This window comes from Nyctereutes procyonoides, unplaced genomic scaffold (assembly GCF_905146905.1).
Source record: "Nyctereutes procyonoides isolate TBG_1078 unplaced genomic scaffold, NYPRO_anot_genome, whole genome shotgun sequence".
In the NCBI taxonomy this organism is placed as follows: domain Eukaryota; kingdom Metazoa; phylum Chordata; class Mammalia; order Carnivora; family Canidae; genus Nyctereutes; species Nyctereutes procyonoides.
Window position 1 is genome coordinate 35,196,220 of NW_026575052.1, and position 24,585 is coordinate 35,220,804.

Genomic DNA, 24,585 nt, shown 5'->3' on the forward strand with positions numbered 1-24,585 from the left:
ATCTTACCTCAACTACCTTTTGAGTTTTTTTTCCCATGTCATTTCTACACTATATGAGCCCTTCTAATGGGCTTAGTGACTGTCCTACAAAACATCTTATCTTTTCTTACCTAATAAGCACTGTACCTTAGCAGACAGATCTCATTTTGTTTTTGTTGAGAAATTTCATTTGTTTAAGGATTTCACAATAATTTAAAAACATATTGGACTAAACTCATAAGGGGGTTTTATAATTGGTTGTTTGATTAAAAATAATTGTCTTCTTTTGATATACCCAATTTCTGAAAGTTATAGACTTAAAAATTTGGAAGTGAAATGTATCATCTTTTAAATCAAGAAGAATTAATATCCTCTTGATTAATTTTAAACTTAATAAACCATCTCTGTTGACATTTTATTTGTGATTCTACAGCTGATTATAGAGAATACCTACTCAGAAAAATTCTGTTTAAATGGTATTATTGATCTAAATTTCAAATCACTGATTCTAATAAACGTTTAGGTTTAATTTTAGAGCATTTATTTTGGTGCCATCATGTATTTTATCCAGCTTTACTGTACTTAAACCCTTTGAAGAAGAATCGGATAGACCATCGGCATTAGTAATTGCATCTCCTGGCATAGAAGGACAAACATGCCGTATTTCTCAGAAACCACCAACTTAGAACTGCAAGAAAACAGGGCTTAAGAATTTTTCTCATTATTAATGATAATGTATGTAAAAGTACTGATTCTGATTTAAATACTGTTTAGGTCATGTGTTTTGTTGTCAATGCTCAAATAGATCTGACAAAATTTTAGCACTGCTAAGCATATTATATAATTTTGATCATTTTGTATTTTTCTAGAATTAATTGTAATTCTAGGGATATTGCTCTAAAAGTTCTTTTCATTTGATTAACGAGTCATGTAGCTTTTGACTCTTCAGTGTGTTATGCAGAAAAACAGTACGTGTACATTTGTAAACATGGTGTTTGTATTTTAAGTATATGCACTGCATAATGTTTCCAGATTAGATATTTCCGTGCTCACCTTTTTGCAGTATTTATTGATGTTACTTTTTTTCCTCTTAGTCTTTCTTTGGTTATTTTTTTCTGTCTGAATATATTACATATGTCCTTTTCCTTCTGTTGCTGCATCAAGACCACTCTAATTTCACTCTCCTTTATGAATCTGACTCCATTCAGAACAGGAAAAAATAGATAAATGTCTATAACTGTGATCATTAATATTTATTTTTCTAGAAAATTTGGTGATGAAATTGTAAGATATATAGTAATGGGATTGGATACTAAATACTATATTTTTAGAGGACCTGAGGTTTTTAACTTTTTTTTTTTTAAGATTTATTTGTTAGAGAGAGCGAGCGAGCGAGCGAGCGAGCTCTGGTGGAGGAGCAGAGGGAAAGGAAGAGGGAGAGAAGCAGACTCCCCAGTGAAATGAAGCCTGATACAAGGCTAGATCTCAGGATCCTGAGATCCTGCTTGATCTGAGCCCAAATCAAGAGTCAGATGCTTAACCGATGGAGCCATTCAGGCACCTAGTGAGTGAGTTTCCCATCTTGATGAAATAGACAATGTATATTTTGTATGCAATTTGTTACCATGTTTTTCAGTTAAAACTTTTTTTTTGTCACCAGAAAGGAGGGAATATTGCAGAATTTATCAGTAAACTATGACAAAAAATTCACCTTGCAGTAGTTCGAGATTGGGCCAAATTTCTAAAGGGCTTACAATTCATTAGCTGATAAAATCATTTTCCTAGCCATATCTCTGATAGTTTTAAGTTTATAATTTATGAAAGTAAAACGTACCTCCTCCTTTTTCTCAGCTATAAGCTGTAATTACAGCAAAGAAACTTTTTTCCCCCCTGGGGAGATCATGTGCTTTCCTATGCATGTAATTACAGCAAAGAAACATTTTTTTTTTCTGGAGAGATCATGTGTGTGCTTTCCTAGTTCGTAGAAGGAAAAAGACACACATCGTTAATGTCTGGATAAAGTAGTGTATAACAGTAACCATGAGCTCTGTACAGTAGCATTGTTCCCCGAAGCGTGGCTTTACAGGTAGTGCAACTTTCACTCAATTTCCTTCTATTTTTGGCCTCCCAAAGCCAAAATGCATGTGCTGATAAACATTTGTACTGATGATCTCAGATCAATCCATGATAATAGAAAGCAGAGAGAAGTAGAAAACTTTGCGGCAGTAGTTTTAGCTTTCACATGAATAATCAGATACCAGGTAGATTTCTGAACGTTTTTTTTTTTTAAGATTTTATTTATTTATTCCTGAGAGACACAGAGAGGCAGAGACAGGCAGAAGGAGAAGCAGGCTCCCTGCAGGATCACATTCTGAGCCAAAGGCTCAACCACTAAGCTACCCAGGTGCCCCTCTGAACTCTTTTTTTTTTTAATTAGAAGGAGTATATAGATTCCTAGGTAATAAGAATTTGTTCTGAAATCCTCAGGAAATGTGATTGGTGTTTAGGTGGAGTTTAGATCGTGGTCAAACTTGATCATCTTTCACAGATCAAGTGGGCATTTATTCATTAAATTAAGTTGCGATTGATCATGTACTGTTTTTATCTCTTGAACAAATAAATGGGGAGACCTTATACCTAGGTGTTATTGCTGAGTTTTGCTGTGAGAATATGTGCTGTTTTATATGAAAGCTTTAGGAGCTGGGGGAAATGAAATCCAGGAGCTCAAAAACAAAGGGAGCTCATTCACAGAGAAAAACTAGAATGAGAGTATCAGAAAGGATAAAGACAAAAGGTAGCAGGTAATGAAAAATGGAATATTACCTGGCTACACTGTGGCTTTAGTATTATCCTTTAATAATTTATTGCTATGAACTCTGAACATCTACCTTATAGGTTACAGATCACATCATTTTACTTGGGAAACATGGTAAATGTCAAATGGTTTTTCAGATTGTGTCAATAAAATAGGGTTTTTACAGTTGAAGTTATTTACTTATAAAGGTAGCAAGTATGCTTTAAAAAGTATTTAAGTGCATATTAATTTAGACAGGCTGAGAAAGAATGTAGAAGTTTCTTTGGAATCCCTTTATAAAATGAAAGCATATAGTATAAACATATAAGAGTTTAAAATAGAACATTTTAAGCGAGCTTCTCAAGCCATTTATGTATTGACAGGTTGATTATAAATCTTCAGTCTTTAAAACGGACTTCAGCTAACCGAGGCCTCTTAGGGTTCCCCCCAATTATCTTGAATTGATGAGGTTTATGGTAATTTGTCATTTTTATAGCCTTGGAACTTGGCACTCTACTTACCTCAAGGTTTTTGTGTTTTACTTTTTCCTCCCTAGCAACCTACTTACTTATTTTTTTTTAGGATTTATTTATTTATTCATGAGTGCCTCAACAGAGGTGTTGTCTACAAAGGCACTCCTGACCATCCTCAGGACCTACAACCCCACACTCCTTTTTGTTTCTAGATCTACAACTAGGTTCAAATCCACAGCAACTCTCAAAAGATGAGGTTCTAGCTGTGACTCAGGAAGAGGTGTGATACACACCAGAAAGAACTGAATGATTTTAAAAAGTTAAATAGACGGAAAGCTAGAGGGTGTATGTGAGAGTGGATATTAAAGGTGTGTTATCAAGGTGGAAGGGATATAAAGTTAGATTGTGCTCACTCATCAGGGATTCTGGATTCAGTTTTTAGCTGAAAGAGTTAGGAAGGGCTCTAAATGGTTGGTCGGTTGGTCAACTGCCTGGACCCAAAGTGTGACTATATTAAATGAAGTCAAAATGCCTTATTATATGGTAGAGGAAGGTATCCAAAGGCTTAGTGAGATTGTAATGTTACTATATATATATAGTAAGACTTGCTCTCCAACCATGGAAGGACACACTGTTAGAGTTCCTAAATTAAGAATTGGACTTCTTAGGTACAGCGAAAATAGTACATGAAGCCTCAAGAAGTAGGCACGTCTAGGTGTGACTTTTGGTTTTACCACTCAGTAGTGGCTGTGTGACCTTAGAAAAGTCACCTAAGCTCTTTGAGTTCTAATCTTGTTTATAAAGTGGACATGGTCATAGGAGTGAGTCTTCTAGGGTTGTTGTGAGAAATACGAGACTAATACAAAGACCATATAGAATATACTGTATACAAATAGACTATATATGAAACACCTGGATAGTACCTGGTGTGCATTTATCATCGACCAGATGCTAGCTCCTCCTCCTGCTAAGCAGAACCACCCGTATGGATGTTTGGGTAACAGGTGCTTTTCAGCCCACAGCTGGCTCTGCTATCAGTTAGGCCTAGGTGGCTGTGGTGCTTTTTACTGTGTCATCTTGGCTAAGCTTCTATGATGTTTCTCGGAGTCCTTTTTTCTGTATGGTTTCACTGTAGTGACTTCGTGTTATGCCTCTTTAGCTAAGTTCATGATACTTTTCTCAGATTCCCTTCCTATATGATGTCAGGTATACCTGGCCGAAAGAGAGATGTGCATGAGATGTGAAAATTAGAAGCCACACACCTGCCATTAGGCCTGAAGGTATTCGTGGTGTGAGGCAATGAGAGGCGGGTGTAGAGGGGCCAGCAGACTCCAAGTTGTCCTTGTTTTCTCCAGATTTGCATTTAGCTCTTCTTGACAGCTGGTTCTCGGACCAGGAGACTCCAGGCTCACCCCCTGTCCTTGGGCTACAGGTTAACAGCAATCCCTGGACAGAGGCAGTAACTCTACAGAGACCAGCTCCTCTTTGTGGCCCCGCTGCAGCGGCTAGATGGCTTCGCCACCACTCTTGCCTGAAATTTCCCTTTTCTAACGTTTTAGGAAGATTTTTCTCTGATTTTGTTTTTTTTCAGTTCTCCTTTTTAGACCTTTATTTTCCCAGATTTTTCCACAGTTGTGTAAGGTCTAATTCCTAAACACGGTCCTTATTCCATAATGCAATGGACACCTTGATTTTTTTTCTTCCCCGGCTCAATGTTGATTGGTGGCCTGATGAATGCCAGGCCAACGCAACAGCCAGCTATTAGCCAAACGTGCCTACCGAGCACTTGAAATGTGGCTGGTCTCATTTGAGACATGCCCTGTTGAATAAATACTGGATCTTGAAGACTTAAAACCGAAAACACACAATCTATCCCATTATTCTAAAACTGATGTTATATTAAGGATACGTTAAAATAACAGGTTGAATGTAATTAGGTTAAGCACATTATTAAAATGTGTTTCTTTTTACTTTGACATGAGACTGGTAGAATATTCAAAATTACATACATAGCTCACATTATACATTTCTCTGACAGTGCTCATCTAAGTCCTTTTATTAGATAGAAATGCTTTTTATGTGCTGGTGGCTACAAGGAGGATTTTCCTTTCTTTACTCACCACCTTATTATGAAGGGGGGGAGGTCGGTGTTGCTATTGAATGAAATAAACATATTCCCGGTGTCTAGAGCGAGACAGGGAAATACTCAGGGCCTGGTGGTGGTTAGAATTGAAAAGCTGTGCGAGTGTTTTAGGTGAGATTTTGTGGATTAAAGTAGGAATCTAAATATTACTATAAATCTTTTTTAAAATGAGGAAATATATTCTAATTTCCAAGAAAAATAAACTTAGAAGGAAGATTTTGTGAAAACAACTTGTTCTTAGTTGAAGAGTGTTTCTATATTAGGAAACGAAACACCATGGAATATGTTGTAAGGTATTTAGTGCTTGTAAAATATAAGCTTAGGATTGACTTCAAATTATTAAAAAATTGCCCTTATTACATTAAGGATTAATAGCCTATGTGAAGAAATATTCTAAGTGTAGTTGAAAATTATATAATTAGTCTGTAAATCCTTTATTGTCTTTACCATGTATGTATAAAATCTTTTTGAAATAAATCTAGTAAGAGCTATTTAAGGATAATTTGGTATGATATTCTCAGGTTTACGATCAGAGATCTAGCTCAGTGATGTACTCTGAGTAAATGTTATGATTTACTGGCTAGATTATTATGTTTATAGTACTATTATACAAAGTCATAACTAAGTAAAATGAAGCCCCATTTTCTCTAGATTGGTATGGAATGGCTTGCTGCATCAAAAAGGTACAAGTGCAAAAAATGATTCAGAGCACTATTTGAGGACTGAGTTTATGGCAATGAAACCAAGTGCTTTTTATGTTAGCTGCTACAAGAAAAAGAACACTGTGATTCAAATTTTGTAGGTAGGTATCATCAGTATCATTTTAAATGTTAAGAAAACAAATGCTGAACACAATGTTTCTCTTATCCAACATAAAAATTCCTGGATAGCATCAAAAATGGGAAATCCTATTCCTCAACCTTCTGAATAATTTTATAAATATAGCATTAAACATTTCCATCAGGTTCTCAGTAAAATGCTTTCCCTGGTGTGGCCATGTGCCAGTAACCAAGTGCCATGATGCTACTCAATCTCTGGCTCAAAGAAAGTGAGACCCTGAAAGAATAGAAGCAACTCTTCATTCTGTTGGCTAGAAAACTTGATTTATAATCCAATTTTGCCTAATGGCCCACTTAACGACTCAATTTTTTGCTATACTATGGCTGTCAGCTTAAGGGAATGTAAGATTTAGTTGGTGGTAATTAAAGGCTCTAGTTGTGCATGAACAATAATAAAGCATTTGTACCTTATTAATATCTTAAAAAAAGACCTTTCCTATAGGCTTTTTGAAAATAAGATTTTAAATAAGGGGAAGGATGGATGCCTGGGTAGCTCAGATGGTTAAATGTCTGCCTTTGGCTCAGGTCATGGTCCTGGGGTCCTGGGATCGAGCCCACATTGGGCTCCCTGCTCACAGGGGGTCTACTTCTCCCTCTCCCCTACTACTCCCCAACTTGTGCCCCCTCTCTTAAATTAATAAATAAAATCTTTTAAAAATAAAAGAGAAACACATTTACTGACTGCTTGCTTTCACTGGCATTATCTCTTAATCCACAATACTATTTTTCCTTTACTTTTTTACGAATGAAGAAACGAAAGTAGAGAGGTTAAATAACCTATATCTAAAATTTGGTAAATATTGCTTTGTTTTTGCATGAACTTTGTCTTTCTCAAAGAACTTTTAGATCTGTTTCTTCCTTTTCTTGTGAACTGAATTTTACCTTAGAAGAACCCTGTGAAGGTCTGTTTTATGAAGCATAGTTGTTGTTGTTGTTGTTGTTGTTGTTTTTTAATGAAGCATAGTTTTACAGGTGAGGAAAATGAGGAAAGAAAGGTTAAGCAAATTTTAGTAGTATAACTCAAGATGGTAAGGAGTTCTCTTGATTTTTGCAAATGTAATGGATAGTAAAAATTTGAGTAAGAAGAAAAGTCACAGTATATTTTATTATGTCTCTCCAGATATGCTATTAGTGATAAGGATAATCTCACATTTGTTCTCAATTAGATTCTAGATAAAGATATGAAGGCCAAAGGGTGGGTAATGGGAGAAGATAGGGAAAAGAGGAGAAGTAAGTTTTTTCCTTAAAAAAGGGGGAAAGTTGGATTTATGGATTTTAAATAAACAACACACTGCAGCCACCAAGTAATTTCAGAAGTTTATTCAATTGACTTATTTAAACTTGCTTATAGCACAACTCACTACAATTCCCAAATATTGGATAACTGGTATAGTATAATTCTCAAATGCCAAAATGAGTAACAGTTACTGTAATGACAGAAATGCCAGATTCATTTGAGGTTTTTTTTTTTTTTTTCATTTGAGGTGTTGTTATTTTCTTGCTTTTCTATAAGTGTAGCTCCTGGGCCAGCAGAGCCATACCACCTGGTAGCTTATCAGCAATGTGGATACCCAAGCCTATCCCACCCCTTCTGAAAACTATGCATTTAATAAGATTTAATGTGAGCCTATGAAGGTTTAACAAGTAATGCTGAGGCTGACTTTTGATCTAGGTTGATTGTTAAACTATATACTTACCTTCAAATACTGGGATCAGAATAGACATTACCAGTAGCATCCATTTAGTCCTGTAGAACTTGTGAATCAGGACTGTATACTTTTTTTTTTCTAAATGACAGGTGAAAATTTTTCTAAAATGAGAAAATTAAATTACACTGTAGCTACATCATCATGTCTTAAAAATCTCTGGAATGCACAAGTAGGTGCCTATTAATCTTTTTTTTTTGTTTTGAGGCAAAAAGAAAAAAAGTAAAGGACTGTAGTTTACAATTAGTTATATTTCATGCCTTAATTAGTATATATCATGTGTTGTCAATTATGGTCACCCAACTACACTTTTCTTTTTCCTCAACAGATGGTAAGACCTGCTTCCAAAACCTGAATGCCTTTCTGCATCCTTATCTAAATACTTGACATGGATTGATTTTCCCTTATCAGTCTCCTTCGCCCATATTTGAGGGACATCACCAATGGATCAGAGCACTCTTCTTGGTGCCAAGATGGAGCCTCACAATCCTTATTAATAAAGGTAACCATGACAAATCGATCTAAGTTTGCACACAAGATGGAAGCTCTTATCAAATGTAGTTTTGTGTATTAAATAGTGTCCTGCAAATGCTAAGTTTTCATTGGTACAAGCAATGAAAATTGTTACAGAGGAAGTGAGAGTAGTTCGCTCTTGATTCAGATCATCTCTCATATTCTCAAAGCTCCTTTAGCAGTATTATTACCAGACAGTCTTCAGTGACTATCCAACATCATCAAATTTTAATCTGATACTACTGACAGCACAGAGCACAGGTCTTGAAAGTCTTGAAATAGGTCAGATATGAAGATAAATCAATCACTTTTTAGCTCTGTGACTTTGGTCACGTTACTTCTCATCCTCAACTATAATATGAGGTTAACATCATCTTTATTCAAAGAGTATGGAGGAAACTAAATTAGTTAATATGTGAATGTGACCACTAAGTATCTAAGATAGAGAAATTTCATAAATAAATGTCACCCTCTCTCACTTCCCTTTTCCTCTTAATGGTTTTCTTGGTAGACAAGGTGACACGTGTAAAGCAATTAAAATATTGACCAGTTTCTTGCAAGAGCAATAGCATCTCTTGCTATGCTGTCAATAATAAAAATGCAATTTACTGGGCAGTCTAGATATTTTTTGGGTGAAGCTCTTAGGCTTATAAAGATGTGAAAGAGTAAGAGAAACTGAGGACTGTGTCTTAACAGTATTTAATTTATTGATAGTGACATATGTAAAGAGAAGTAACCAAAAACTTGGTAATGGTCCAATAACTATTTTTAGAAGTGTTGTTATAAAAAAATGATTCTCAAAGTACATCTGTTGCACGATGTGAGAGATTGTGAACGGCAAAGTATTTATTTTTCTGAACCTGTAATAGAAGCATGGTTATAAGATAAGTGAATGCACATTGCAGTGGACATGTGCTGTTCTCATAGGATGTTGATACCAGGGCCTAAAGATACCTCTCAGTGATGTTTCTCATAAGATCTATATAAAAATGAAAATGTATCAAAGCAATGTTTATTATAGTGTTGTCTTCAGTAAAAAAGGGAAACAAAGGCTTTCCAGAGAAAGATGTACGCTGACAGAACTTAATGCCTACATTGAGAATTACTGAAAATCGGAAACTTTTCAAGAAAGTCAAAGTTGAGCATGTTGAAATATTCAGAGCCTTAGGAACACTGTGCTTTTTGACAGTGTGCTCTGCATTCAACTGCAGAATCTATGAAGATTCAAAAACTGTCACTCCATTTAATCAGAGTGTTCTCTTCTCTAAGGCATTCCTTAACAAATGATCCAAATAAAAATCAAGTTTTTAAAAACTTCTATCTTCATTTAGCCACAGTGAAGGCATAAGTGATAATTCTATTTATTGGCTTTTTTTTTTTTGTCGTGCCATTCCAAGTGCTTTAGAAGCAAGATTCCAAGGCAGAAATGGCTTTGCTGTTATATTTAGCATTTAATACTAGGGTGGCATTATTATATTAATAGCAGACTGAGAAATATTGAATTTGGTGATTCTTTGTACAAATTCTGATTCTTATGTTTTGTCTAATTTAGATTACCCTAGCTTCTACTGACTATAAAATGAACTGATTTTAGTTTGTGAATTTGTTTTTTTTTAATCAAGAAATAATTACCTACTGAAAGAATTCAGAAATGTGACTAAGTTTCGGCACTTATAAAATGCATATGTGAGAGTATTTAAAATGAACCTTCACACTAATTAAGCTCAGTAGAAACACAAATTGTTGATAGTGATAGCTTAGAAATTGAAATCTTATTAAATAATATTATTTAATAATTATTATTACTGCACTTGATTAGTTTTAGGATTTTTCTTTTTTTCCCCTTTGTTCTTTATTGGAAAATGAGTTTCTACATGATCAATACTTGTGAGAAATCACTACACAAGATCAACATATAATTTCTTGTGTCACTCTTAAGCTCATGCATATATTTATAATTTTATTAAGTTTATTTTTCCTTATAAATTCATTAATCATCTATTGGATGGCTACTGTTTGACAGATACCAGGAGAAAATGGTTTCTTTTCATCTCAGGTTTTAGCTGGCTTCTAATAAACTGGTGGCTCTAGGAAATGCTGCCCTTCTTAATATTTGGCAGCTTTTAGCTTCATCTGCATACAATTTAAATGTTTTAAAGTAAAATTAGCAATGTATAATTTTCTAAATTTACTTTTAATATGCCAAATGATGTTATTCTCAGACTAAGTTATGAAGATATGTATGAGCCATTTAGAATGGTTCTCCAGATGATGCTTTCTTATTTTTAAAAGGTATTTATTTTTTTATTTAAGGGTATTATCTCTATTGGTAGTTTGTGGATACAGATCTATAGACTGATGTTATCACTGAGCTAATACATTCATATTGGAAATGAAATTTGTTTCTCTGAGAAATCTATATCTATTATACTAGTAACTTTGCTTCATGTATAAACTATAATTGACTTTTATTTTTATTTATTTATTTATATTTAATTCGCTGAGATCAAGACCAGAGCTTAGTTCAAGAGTTGGATGCTTAACTGACTGAGCCATTCAGGCGCCCCTATAATCAACTCTTAAATTTAGGAATGAATGAAAGCATATTTGATAGCGATGAAAGCCAGGTGTTGGTTGGAAATGGTTGCAGTTCATTTTAAAGTTCTTAAAATATTGCCCCTCTATATGTGTTTTGCTAATTTTTCAGTCGTGACATGTATTACTTCCACTTTGAGCAATAAACTAGTTACTATAAACACCAATTTTTATTTCTGTAAGGTAACACTGAGCTTTGTCAAAAACATCATTTTAAGGAACCTCCACACAGTTTTCCAGAGTGGCTGCACCAGTTCACATTCCCAGGGGTGGTGGAGGGGGAGGAGGGCGGGGGGTGGGGGTGAATGGGTGATGGGCACTGAGGGGGACACTTGACGGGATGAGCACTGGGTGTTATTCTGTATGTTGGTAAATTGAACACCAATAAAAATTAATTTATTAAAAAATAAAATAAAATAAAATCTTTAAAAAAAACATCATTTTACCAAGATATTAGTTGTATGTCACTAGATTATAAGCATAATTTATCTATTTTGATACATGCACAAAAATTGATGTTTATAAACTGTGATTTTCTGCTTTCTATCTTTGATAGTGTCTAATGTACACCACTTTCCTTCACAGATATAATTTTAAACACAATAATAACAGTGTAAGAATAAAAACCTGTATTATTCTATCATATTTCTTGGAATATCACGTACCATCAGATAGGTGCTTTTATTGAAATACAATTAGTAGTAATAAGGCTACATTTGGATGTCTCCTAGCCTGAACTCTTGAAGCCTTATCGGTCGCAATTTGGATGGTGCTATTTTTAGTGTGGTAGGCATATTTTAGCTTGTGTCAAAATACGCTTACCGCATTATCAGATATGTGATGACACAGGGTAGGAATGTTGGATTAGTAGATCATAATCAACACTTTGCTCATAGCTTACACAAAGACCACCTTCGTGATGGAAATAAAGAAGCTCACTTTTTTTGTGCTTGAGTTCTCTCACTTCTGAAACTGGGATACTTGTGCTGTTTCTTATACAGGAATAATTCAGATTTCCTTTTTTTTTTCAGTTAAGGGAAAAACCAATTCCAAGGCTTATAATACTATAATAATAAGTAAAAAGAAATGCCAGCTTTCTTCTATATATATCTATAAGCCTATTTCCAACAATTCCTTATTCTAGATATTAAATTATATAATAACAAAGAAAAAAATTTAAAAGCCACTCTTTATTGCACATTTACAATATATTTGACAATCTCTGTGTTAAACAAATCACTAAATTAGTTACATTTTGGGCATGCATTGCTCTTTTGAACTACTGAAAATCAGCAATTTTTTTATTTCTTCAGGTGAGTAATCCTGCAAATAATGTATTTCTCTATTGGTGGGGCTCGGTCTCAAGTTTTTTGCATTTACTATTCTGTTCATATAATAATTAAAAATGTTGCACTAATGCTATTATTAGGTCTGTATAAAGAATAGCCTGCTTTCTTGATAATAGAACAGGGAAGAAGTTGAGATAATTGGAAACCAAAACTGAATACACCCTGCTAGATTAGTTCTCAGAAAATGAAATTTATCTATAATGCACATAATTTGCCTAAGAATAAGTGGTGATTGACTAATTATTTTTCAGCAAAGATACCATCTACCCAGATTATCATTTCATTCTGTATTTTTACTACTTTTAAGTGGAGGAAAAGCCTCAGTCTTTACAATTTCAGTACAAAAGTGGTATCATAACATTAGAGCCCATAAATCCTAAACCAGGAGGAATTGTGAAATTAATTATGAAATTAATAGTGCATTGTTGCTAAGTGCTAGACAGACTAGCTCCTGAATAAACTTTAGTTTGTTACATGAAAAACATTAATAAATAAGTCCGTTATTCTCATACTTTCTATAAACACCAACAGTTTATATAATGCACCATTATAAAAACTTCAAAGCACATTTTAAAAAGGTTTAATTGTAATTGTTATCTACATCATTTGTGATTGTTCAACTGTAGTAAGGTATGAAAATTCCTAAAACGGAAAGAAAAAATAGCAAAGAAAGCAGAACACAATGAATCCAATGACCCAGTTCACTGAATAAATATAGATGATCACCATATCCATGTCAAACCACCATCCACGGCTATCATCCTCAAAGTGCAGATAATCCATCCTATGTGCACCGTGTGGGAACTGCCTTCTTGTAACAGGAGCTGCATGTCTGTGGAAACCTAGAAAGATGCATGAACATATTATTTTAAAGCTCAGTGAATTAAGATAACGTGCTCAAAAAGGAAGCTGCATTATGAACACTGGTACCATGAACCGAGCGTATCTTGATGTCACTGAGTGGTATGTTGTATTCCTGAGAGTTTTTTTCAATGATAACAAACTGTCAGAAGTCTCTTATGGGTTTCAAGGGCAGGGGCAGTAAAATTAACATAAAGTATGGGGTATGGAGTCAGGAGACTATTTTTGTTCTGTCAGTTTCTTGGGCAAGTTATTGGATCTCTTTGGGTCTCTGATCGCTCATCAATGCCATCTAATAATCACATTTGATCCTTACAAATTTTTAAATTATTTTCACATGAGAGCAATTTCTAAATTTAAACTTGATTCAGGTTGTATTTACAACTGCTTTTTTTCTTTTTAACTTCTGATCACCAACTTAACCTTTTATCTCATTCCTTGATAATTTGTTATTTGAGCAAAGTTCTATGAGAAAAATGTCTCTTTTTTAGCACTGAGTAAACTGCATAGACAAAATGGTACACCTTTGAAAAAATTTACTTCTAATCTTTATAGATATTAAAGCATGGGCCTACTTGAGATTGGTGCATAAAAAGCAAATCTCAAAAGTAAAGTGATAATGTAGCAACACCCTTGAAGAAAATGCATGGGATTATTAGGGTGAATGTGGAATATTAGGGTAAGTAGAGATGCTGCCAATGGACTTTTGCAATGGACATAATTCTATTCCCAGTCTAATAATGATTCAGGTCTCCCTAGTTTTCACATACACAAATAGTTTGTTCTCTGTTATATCCCATCACTTTGTGTATGAATTGGCTCTAGCTGATTTTTCATGCTCTTGACTGCTTTGCAGGGGATGTCAAGAGAGGCATGAGCTCTAAAACCAAAGCACTGCTTAAGAACATAGGAAGGAGAAGACCTTTCCAAGAACATGAGAGTACTGGAAGTGCCAATTAATATTTCATTAAAAGGTGTTTTTTTTAATAAAAACAAAAACAAAAAACCCTCTTCGCGTAGTAAAAGTCACTTCAGTGGTTGAAAGGAAATGAAGAAATGCAACCAGTCAGCCATTTCATTGGATTCCAAGTGCCAGCAAATTATAAGACCAACCAACCAACCATTGAACAAAAAAAGTACAAACATACCAAAAATCCCCTACTGTATCCTTTCGCCACCCAGGGCTCTGAAACTGAACTATGTGTACTACACAAGCCAAATGGAGCTGATGAGAGGTTTTTGGTAAGGGGACTAATTATATCAGGAATTAAATGTAGTCAAGTAGTATTTAATAATGGTAGGTGTGAGTTTGTGTCTCAGAGTGTGTACTTGACAGTGCTTATATTTTGGTACCAGAAAAACCACTGGCCTCAGCTAAGGGATTACATCAATTATACAGATAAAGGAATATCCAGTGGAAACACAACCATGGGATTCTTTCCAGGCAGTTGGTGGCTCTCTGAACTCAGTTTTTAGCTGAGGTGTGAGAGCTGCTTTACCGAGTAAGGAAAGGAATACTCAGGGGGACTCTACAAAGGGTGCAACAGATCTTTACTGGGGGTGGGGTCCTAAATGCAGAGCATTTCTGGAAACCATAGAGCTGCCAAGACAGTCCAAGTGCTGAGTCCTGATTTTAGCTGATCAGGCCAAATGGCCATTTGCACGGCTTTGTGCTTATTTTGTGGAATTTTTTTTTTTGTCCCTATGGTGAAGGTAGTCACCAGTCAGTGCCTGAGGGTGAATATCACCAAGACTGGACACAGCCTACAAGTCCCAAAGAGGATGTCCTGTAGACATTAGGATCCTGGTTCCTAATTCCCAGGCCAGGGTGACCAGAGGGTGATAGGAGTATTTTGTGGGACCCTGGTGGTTGTACAGTTGGGTGAGGATATCCTTGCAGATCAAAGCCCCTGGGGCTTCACCCTAAAATGCTACTATTAACAACCTCCTAGCCATAGTTCCCCCAGCTTCCACTTGGACACCTGCTCTGACAGATTATTTTATAGAGTGGTGGCTACTGTTCGCACAGAAGCCAGTGCGCCCTGCTAGCTAGCAGATATGTATGGCACAGTCCACCCATTGACAGTACAGGTTCCTGGACTTGAGACTCCTCTGGGGCGGCTGGCCTTGGACTCCAGTGTGGCTGCAGCCCCACATGCAGCTCTATGTATTGCAGGGGATGCCTATGTATTGTGTGCAGAAGTGCCACCCCGAGGGTACAAAGGCCTTCCAAACACTCTGACACAGCCTACCTCCCGCCTTATTAAGGGAGCCATTCTTCCACATGGCTTCTCTAGACAAAGCTAAATCCCATTTGTCCTGAGGCCAACCTGGCTAGACATGTTTCGGACATTATAGCCCTCTATTTTCAGGCAGTGAAGTAAACCCTTCCACTCTCTCTACAGAAGCCATTGGTAGATTTATACATATAACAATCTGGAGGGACAGAGTAGGGCAGGAGACACATGGAGGGAATTTAGGACTAGATATATATATACCTACAGAGAGATAGAGACGATAGACCTATGGAGGTGAGTGTAAATAGAGATGGAGATACAGATGTATTTGTGTATATATATCTCACTGGCAAATATGGAATTTTTTTCTTCCTTGCAAACTGTGAACACGTATGTTTTGAAAACATATGTGGGCCTTAAGTGAGGAAATCCAAAATCTCTCATCTCCCAGGGTGCCTGCCCAGAAGTAAGCCGGCTGGTATTTTGAAGCAAAATATAAATAAATAAATAAATAAATAAATAAATAAATAAATAAATAAATAAATAAATAAATATTGGCATCCACCTTGAAAAAAAGTGATAATTCTTTTATGACTAAATGGATATATTTCTAAGAAATATTACATTATTACATCTCCTTGTGAAATACTGTTCTTTTGCTTTGTAATAAGTACATGTTCGTTATTTAGAGCTTGAGTATAAGCTTGCCCAATGGCAACCTCTTTTTGTTGGCTGACCAATATATATAATCAATTTTCAAAGGACTGATAATCTGGTCATAATCTTTGGTTTTGGCTTGCTAATGCCCACTTTAAGTACTTTTGTGCTTATTAGTGTTAGTGAGTGGGGACAATACAATAAACAATGGGAAAGCTATAATTTTGGTAGCTGCTAGTAATTCTGGTGATAAAGGTTCCGTGAGGCTCAAGCTTGAAGCAGATTCTGATTCATCTATTGTAATAATAGAATATTATTAATTCTATTAATAATAGAATATTAAATATTAGGCTCTAAGATCAGGCTGCTTATTTTGATGGCAGGATGGTAGTCACTCACTTGGGTAGTATGGTTCCGTAAGGTCAAACTTCTTTGAACAAGGACAATTCTAGATGATTGTTTATGTATTTTATATTTTAAAATAAAAATTATACATATTTAAGGGGTAAAACATTATATATATATAATATATATTAGTTATAGTCAAGTTAATATATCTATTTCTCCACATAATTACCCTTTTGTTGTTGTTGTGAGAGCACCTAAAATCTCTTGGCAGATTTCCAGTATCTCTTTTCAGGTGTACGGTCTGCAAATATTTTGTCCTCATATGTAGGTTGCCTTTTCGTATGGAGAAGCTTTTTGGTTTGAAATAATCTCACTAAATGTTTATTTTTTACCTTCTTGCTTGAGTTGTGGTCATATCCAAAAAATTGTTATCAAAGCTGAATGTCAGGGAATTTACCCTCAGTGTTTTCTGGCAGACTTCTATGGTTCTTAAATCTATTTTGCATAGATTTTTGTGTATGGTACAAGATAGGGGCCAGTTCATTCCTTTGTTGCATATGGCAATGCAGTTTTCCCAGGAGCATTTATTAAAGAGACATTGTTTCCTCATTGTGTATTCTTGGACCCTTACTGAAAGTAAGTTGATGGTATATGTGTCTGTTTTTATGCCAGGACCATGTTGTTTTGATTACTACAGGTTTGCAATATAATCTGAAATCAGGAAATGTGATGCCTTTGTTTTTTGTCTCAAGATTCCTTTGGCTGTTTGGGGTCCTTTGTGTCCATGTGAATTTTAGGATTGTTTTTTCCATTTTTGTAAAAATGCCATTGGTGTTTTAATAGGGATTATGTTGAATCTTTTATTGCTTTGGGTAGTATGGACATCTTATTAATTTTTGTAGTCAATGAACATGCAATAGCTTTCCAATAGTTGTCTTTTCCGATTACTTTCATCAATATTTTATAATTCTCAGTCTTTGTAAATTATATTTACTTGTATTATGTAGATTTAAAACATTTAAAACATCTCAGGATGAGATAAAGGGGAAATGATATTTTAGAAGAAATTAGAGGGCCATACTTCAAATAGGTTTTTAATAATTTATAATGTTTTTGGCTGACTTCCTATCACATTTTATTTTTTAATTATTAATTTTTATAGCTTACATATAGGATGATGTTTCTTCCCTTTTTTTTGTTTGCCTTATTAGTATTCTCTCTCATGTGATTTCTTTACAGAATATTTAAGTCTCTTGTGTACTTTTGCTGCTAGTTTATCTAAAACTAGAGAGTATAATGTAAAATCCATTTAACTGGGCATATGCCAACTTTCACATATTGTAACACATACAAAACACACAAATGAAGTCAGCCCTTCTGTGTTATTAGACTCCCAGTTTTCCTCAGCCAAAATTGTGTGCCCTCATAACATGTAAGAATGCCACTGTTAGTCTTCACTCAATATTAGTAAAGCTTAGATAAACAGAATATACTTTTTTATGTTCTCTTCTCACATTCCAGTAGATTGCTTTGTATCCACCTTGGGGGTGTTCTTTTTTGGGGACTGTATTAAGGGGATTTCAATCCCAATAGCTTAAGATGATCGAAGCACCAAGTGCTTATTTTAAGAGAAAAAAAGGGCCTTTCTGTTGGTGTAGGAGATAAGTGGGAAGAGTTTTTCTCAGAGCTTGTTCTTTCAAAAATTAACTTTACACATAAACACAAATATTCCCAAAATAGTTGATATTCCTTTTCAAAAGCTTCTTCACAAATCACAAATAGTGGCCGGAGAACAGGTAACCTTGTTATTGGAAATTAGTATTATATAAAAAAGTGATTTTTCTGACCTAAAGAATTATTTATAAACCTTAGATTTTTCAGATTCAAGTTTCAGTTGCTTGGGTCAAAGGAATAATGGTATTGATGGAATAGCCATAGAAAAAAGTAGAGCAAAAGAAAAAAAGAAAGAAAAAAGTAGAGCTAAGAGAAGAAGGAATGGCACAAAAGATAAAGCATTATGAGTAGCAAGATCATATATGCTGGTTTCCTCAGGACAATCTCAGTTTACCTTTGTTAGCCTGGTATAACGACTAGTAGTGCCCTTCTCATTCTAAAAGTCTCCTCATTCATGCTTATTTTCAGCTTTGAACACCAGAAAGTGATGGTGACCCAGGATGGCTCAGGCAACAAGTTTTTATAGGTAAGGTGGGTAATGATCATTGCTTGTTTAATATTTATCAATTTTTTTTTCTTTTGTGAGAGAGAGAGGGAGAGTGGAGTGTAGGGAGGGTCAGAGGAAGAGAGAAAATCTTAAGCATGATCCATGCCCAGGGTGGATCCTCAGCTGCTTAACCAACTGAGCTACCCAGGTGGCTTAATTTTTTTCTAAGTGGGGAATTAGTAGGTTTTTGTGACAATTTTGGAATTTCTAAAGCGATAAATTGGATGGGATGATTGCAATTTCTTAATCAAAATCTGACAAAAGGAAAATCACCTCTTAGATACTTTACTTGGTAAGTATTAGATAACTGACATGAGGAAAATTGCCAGAATACTAACCAGTGATTAATTCTAGTAATCAGTGACTGATTCCACTGTAAAATGATCACACTGAAGGATCTAATTCATTGGGCTATCCTGAGAATTAGATGAATTAACACATACAAAGCACAGGCCTGGTCCATTATAAAGATTCAGTGAATGTTAGAGTTTTCTTCTTATATTATCATTAGTACTGTTGTTAATATGAGGAAGAAGCTACTTTTCTTGCCAGAGCTTGTTCTTTGTATTATGTCTATCTTTTCTGAACAAATCAATGAGTTGACCATTGATGATTCAAACAAAATGGTTTCTAAATGTTCATTTAAAGAAAGAATCAGAAACAGCCCTCTCTCCCACAGGGTTACAAAATCTGGATTACACTTCAATGTCAGAAAGCCAATTCAGAAGCACTATTCTACAGCTACTGGTGGCTCTAGAAAAAAGCATTAAGGCCTCACGAGACTTCATGACTGCAGAATTTAGATCCAATCAGGCAGAAATTAAAAATCAATTGAATGAGATGCAATCCAAACTAGAAGTCCTAACGACGAGGGTTAACGAGGTGGAAGAACGAGTGAGTGACATAGAAGACAAGTTAATGGCAAAGAGGGAAACTGAGGAAAAAAGAGATAAACAATTAAAGAACCATGAAGACAGATTAAGGCAAATAAATGACAGTCTGAGGAAGAAAAACCTACGTTTAATTGGGGTTCCCGAGGGCGCCGAAAGGGACAGAGGGCCAGAATATGTATTTGAACAAATCCTAGCTGAAAACTTTCCCAATCTGGGAAGGGAAACAGGCATTCGGATCCAGGAAATAGAGAGATCCCCCCCTAAAATCAATAAAAACCGTTCAACACCTCGACATCTAATAGTGAAGCTTGCAAATTCCAAAGATAAAGAGAAGATCCTTAAAGCAGCAAGAGACAAGAAGTCCCTGACTTTCATGGGGAGGAATATTAGGGTAACAGCAGACCTCTCCACGGAGACCTGGCAGGCCAGAAAGGGCTGGCAGGATATATTCAGGGTCCTAAATGAGAAGAACATGCAACCAAGAATACTTTATCCAGCAAGGCTCTCATTCAAAATGGAAGGAGAGATAAAGAGCTTCCAAGACAGGCAGGAACTGAAAGAATATGTGACCTCCAAACCAGCTCTGCAAGAAATTTTAAGGGGGACTCTTAAAACTCCCCTTTAAGAAGAAGTTCAAGTAACTCTGAACATGAATGGGCTTAATGACCCCATCAAAAGGCGCAGAGTTTCAGACTGGATAAAAAAACAGGACCCATCTATTTGCTGTCTACAAGAGACTCATTTTAGACAGAAGGACACCTACAACCTGAAAATAAAAGGTTGGAGAACCATTTACCATTCAAATGGTTCTCAAAATATACCCTAAAAACTACAGAACACTTCTGAAAGAAATTGAGGAAGACACAAAGAGTTGGAAAAATATTCCATGCTCATGGATTGGCAGAATTAATATTGTGAAAATGTCAATGTTACCCAGGGCAATTTACACGTTTAATGCAATCCCTATCAAAATACCATGGACTTTCTTCAGAGACTTAGAACAAATTATTTTAAGATTTGTGTGGAATCAGAAAAGACCCCAAACAGCCAGGGGAATTTTAAAAAAAGAAAACCATATCTGGGGGCATCACAATGCCAGATTTCAGGTTGTACTACAAAGCTGTGTTCATCAAGACAGTGTGGTACTGGCACAAAAACAGACATATAGATCAATGGAACAGAACAGAGAACCCAGAAGTGGACCCTGAACTTTATGCTCAACTAATATACGATAAAGGAGGAAAGACGATCCACTAGAAGAAAGACAGTCTCTTCAATAAATGGTGCTGGGAAAATTGGACATCCACATGCAGAAGAATGAAACTGGACCACTCTCTTGCACCATACACAAAGATAAACTCAAAATAGATGAAAGATCTAAATGTGAGACAAGATTCCATCAAAATCCCAGAGAAGAACTCAGGCAACACCCTTTTTGAACTTGGCCACAGTAACCGGAGAAGGACAAACAGTGTATGTTCTCATTCATTTGGGGAATATGAATAATAGCGAAAGGGAATATAAGGGAAGGGAGAAGAAATGTGTGAGAAATATCAGAAAGGGAGACAGAACATAGAGACTCCTAACTCTGGGAAATGAACTGGGGGTGGTGGAGGGGGAGGAGGGTGGGGGGTGGGGGTGAATGGGTGACGGGCACTGAGGGGTACACTTGACGGGATGAGCACTGGGTGTTATTCTGTATGTTGGTAAATTGAACACCAATAAAAATTAATTTATAAAAAAAAAAAAAATAAAGTGTGAGTTGATTTCTTCAAGGCAGTGGCTAGCTTTAAGTAGATGGTCAGGGTATCAGATACTGAATCTATGAGATCTATTCAATATTTACAGAGAGTAAATATAGATAGATAGATAGATAGATAGATAGATAGATAGATAGATAGAATATATCTATTCAATATATACAGAGAGTAACAGATTTACTATCTGTTAGTGGCTGAGGATTTAAAGATATTCTAAGACATAGAATTTCTTGAAACAGGAACTGAGTCTGGAACAATATTTCTCAATGTTTTGTAAAAAATTAGCAACCCCATAAGGGGAAAATAAGGTAAAATTGAGTATTTATTATTTGAGTTAATTTAAATTGTAAATTTAATTGTAAAATTTACAAAAATTGAGTAAAATTGAGTTAATTTATTAATCAATAAATTAACTTAAACCTAGTTTCTTCCTAATGAGAAAAAATAAATAGGAAGGAATAAGATTTTGTCAGGTAGAGTTAAGCTTTTGAGGGCCACAAACCAACATACTATCTAGGATTTTTGGTGGCTCCCCAAACCAATCTTTGCCCTCATTTAAAATGCATGGCCTGTGAGATAGTAGGCCTAAAACTATCATAATAGTCGATGTATATATTACAATATGGGCAACTACTTTATTCCAAGAGAATTTGGATTGGAATTAATGGAATGAAAGCTTCTGCACCAGGAATTCACTTTTATATGGACTTAACCTCAACCTACTATGGATGGCAAACTAATAATAATTAGTCTGGCATTCAGATATGGTTTAAAAAGTATCTAATAATATTATAATATTAGTACCTTCTAACTATGCTATTTTAAAGTAAAGAACACAGTAAAGGGCAGCCCGGGTGGCTCAGCAGGTTTAGCACCAACTTCAGCCCAGGGTGTGATCCTGGAGACCCAGGATCGAGTCCCACGTCAGGCTCCCTGCATGGAGCCTACTTCTCTCTCTGCCTATCTCTCTCTCTCTGTCTCTCATAAATAAATAAAATATTTTAAAAAAGAACACAGTAAAAACAAACTTCATACTGTTTCACCCCCCCCAACATATTATGGTGGGGGAAAAAAAAGCACAGTGCAGGGAAAATCATTCTCATCAAGAGATCAGAAAATTTGGATTCTGTGCCAATATTAAACATAACCATTTGGTCAGTCAAAATAGTTTCTCTGTATCTTGCAAGATGTTCATATGGTTTTCTTCTTTAATCTGCTAATGTGGTGGATTCACACAGATTTTTAAAAATGTTGGATAATTAAAATCTATTGAAGTGATGGATCAAAGTGATAGATTTTCCAATATTTTACCAAGCCTTCATACCTAGAATAAATTCCATGTGTTCATGATACTCGTTCTCATACACTGATGAATTCAGCTTTATAAATTTTACATGGAATTTTTATGCCTATGTTTGTAAGGAAGATTGGTGTATAATTTTATGTTTAATGTTATTTTTCCCTGGTTTACCATGATTTTATTGGCTTTATAAAATATGTTGGCAAATAGGTGACAGTTCTACATGGGTATCTGCATATCTTGCAAACAAAAGTAATGACTGCCTCTGTTCTGTACTATTTTTTTTGAAAGATATTCTTATAGCACATAGTCTTAGTAGGCATGATGTCCCCTTCTGGGAAGGTTTGATTGTAGCCTTAGAACATAGTATATTTAAAGCTGTTATAAAAGAATGAATTTGGGGACACCTGGATGGCTCAGATGTTGAGCATCTGACTCTTGATTTCAGCTCAGGTCACGATCTCACTGTCATGAGATCAAGGCCTGCATTGGGCTCTGGGATGAGTATGTAGACTGGTTAGGATATTCTTTCTCCCTCTTGTCCCCACCCCCCACTTGTGTGCTCTCTCTCTAAAAAATAATAACAATAAAATATAACGGAATTTTATAAGCTCAGAGCTCTCCATGTAACATACCCCACTGTGTGTAGATATCACCTGGCCCTATCTGTAACATCCTATGAGAAAGACTCAGGTATCTATCACCAACTGGGCTGTTTTGGCTATTGCTCTAAGTAACAGACTGTCCTTTGTTTCTGGTCCAGGAAAATCTTACACCTTTTGCAAGCATCCAGGAAAGTGGAAGACTAATTTGTTAGTTTGCAAATAGGGTAAATCTCAGACCCTGTCCTTTTTATTCTCTGACACAATATGCATAAAATTAAAATCCCTTATGCTTTGCTAACTCTAGCCTGTAAAACCATTTGGGCCTGTTTTCTTTTTAGGTATGGGGGCAAATTTTTAAATACCAATTATTTATGTTGTATCAATTTCTTTATTAATTGCTGGTCTATTCATGTTTTATAAGTTTTTCTTGAGTTGGTTTTGGAATTTTTATACATTATTCATTCTATGAAGATTTTCAAACACATTGGACTAAAACTTGCATAATTGTGGTACATTTAGGGCTCTGCACAAATGATCTGATCTCCTGATTTATTTTGCACTTCCCTGTGCAAAATATTTTGCACTTCCCTGTCCCTTAGAAATTTATTTTGCACTTCCCTGTCCCTTAGAAATTTAAGCATGGCCATGAGACTTAACCAATGAAAATGATTGTTTGAACAAAATATTGTCCATTGCTTCTGGGTATAGCACTTATCAATTTGAGAGGCTATAGTAGTCTTTTTTCATCTTCCTCAGCAACCACCAATATACCAGACAGAGATTGCTCGGTCAGCCTCAGTCATAAAGCTTACGACAATGTGGAGCAGAGTACTCAGGAGTCAAAGGAAAATTATTTTAACATTACTTTGTGATTCTCAATAAGAATTCATAGTGATCTATATAACTATTAAAGGAAAGGGTGATAACTCCAAAAGTTGAATCTGACTTGTTTTTTCTTTTTTTTTTCTTCATACAGGGAAGTGCTCTTGGAGAAATTTCATTGTGTGAAATTATAGCGAGAAAGGACTGTGAAGAAAATCTCCAAGTCACCATCAGATTGAGAAAGGATATAAAGAAGAACCAGCATTTTAGAATCTCAAACAGGTACTTCTGCCGCTTTATAAAATCTAATTTATAAAAACTATTTTACTTCAGAAGGATTTTTCTCATATTCTAGAAGATAAAGGCTCTCAATCCCTGCACCCTCCATATGGTTCAATTTTATGTTCACCATCAAAGACCATAAAGTAGGTTCCATTATTTTTTTTTAAGATTTTATTTATTTATTCATGAGAGACACACAGAGAGGGAG

The 24,585-nt window shown here is 35.4% G+C and overlaps 1 protein-coding gene across 1 annotated transcript in view; it reads right to left on the minus strand.

Annotated features, from left to right (window-relative positions):
* Positions 1–12,213: 12,213 nt before the first annotated feature.
* RNF180 (ring finger protein 180) overlaps positions 12,214–24,585 on the minus strand; it is a 184,825-nt gene continuing 172,453 nt past the window's right edge. The window contains 1 exon segment of the mRNA XM_055332093.1: positions 12,214–13,233. Within this exon segment, the coding sequence (XP_055188068.1) occupies positions 13,034–13,233 (200 nt within the window). The 3' untranslated portion in view covers positions 12,214–13,033.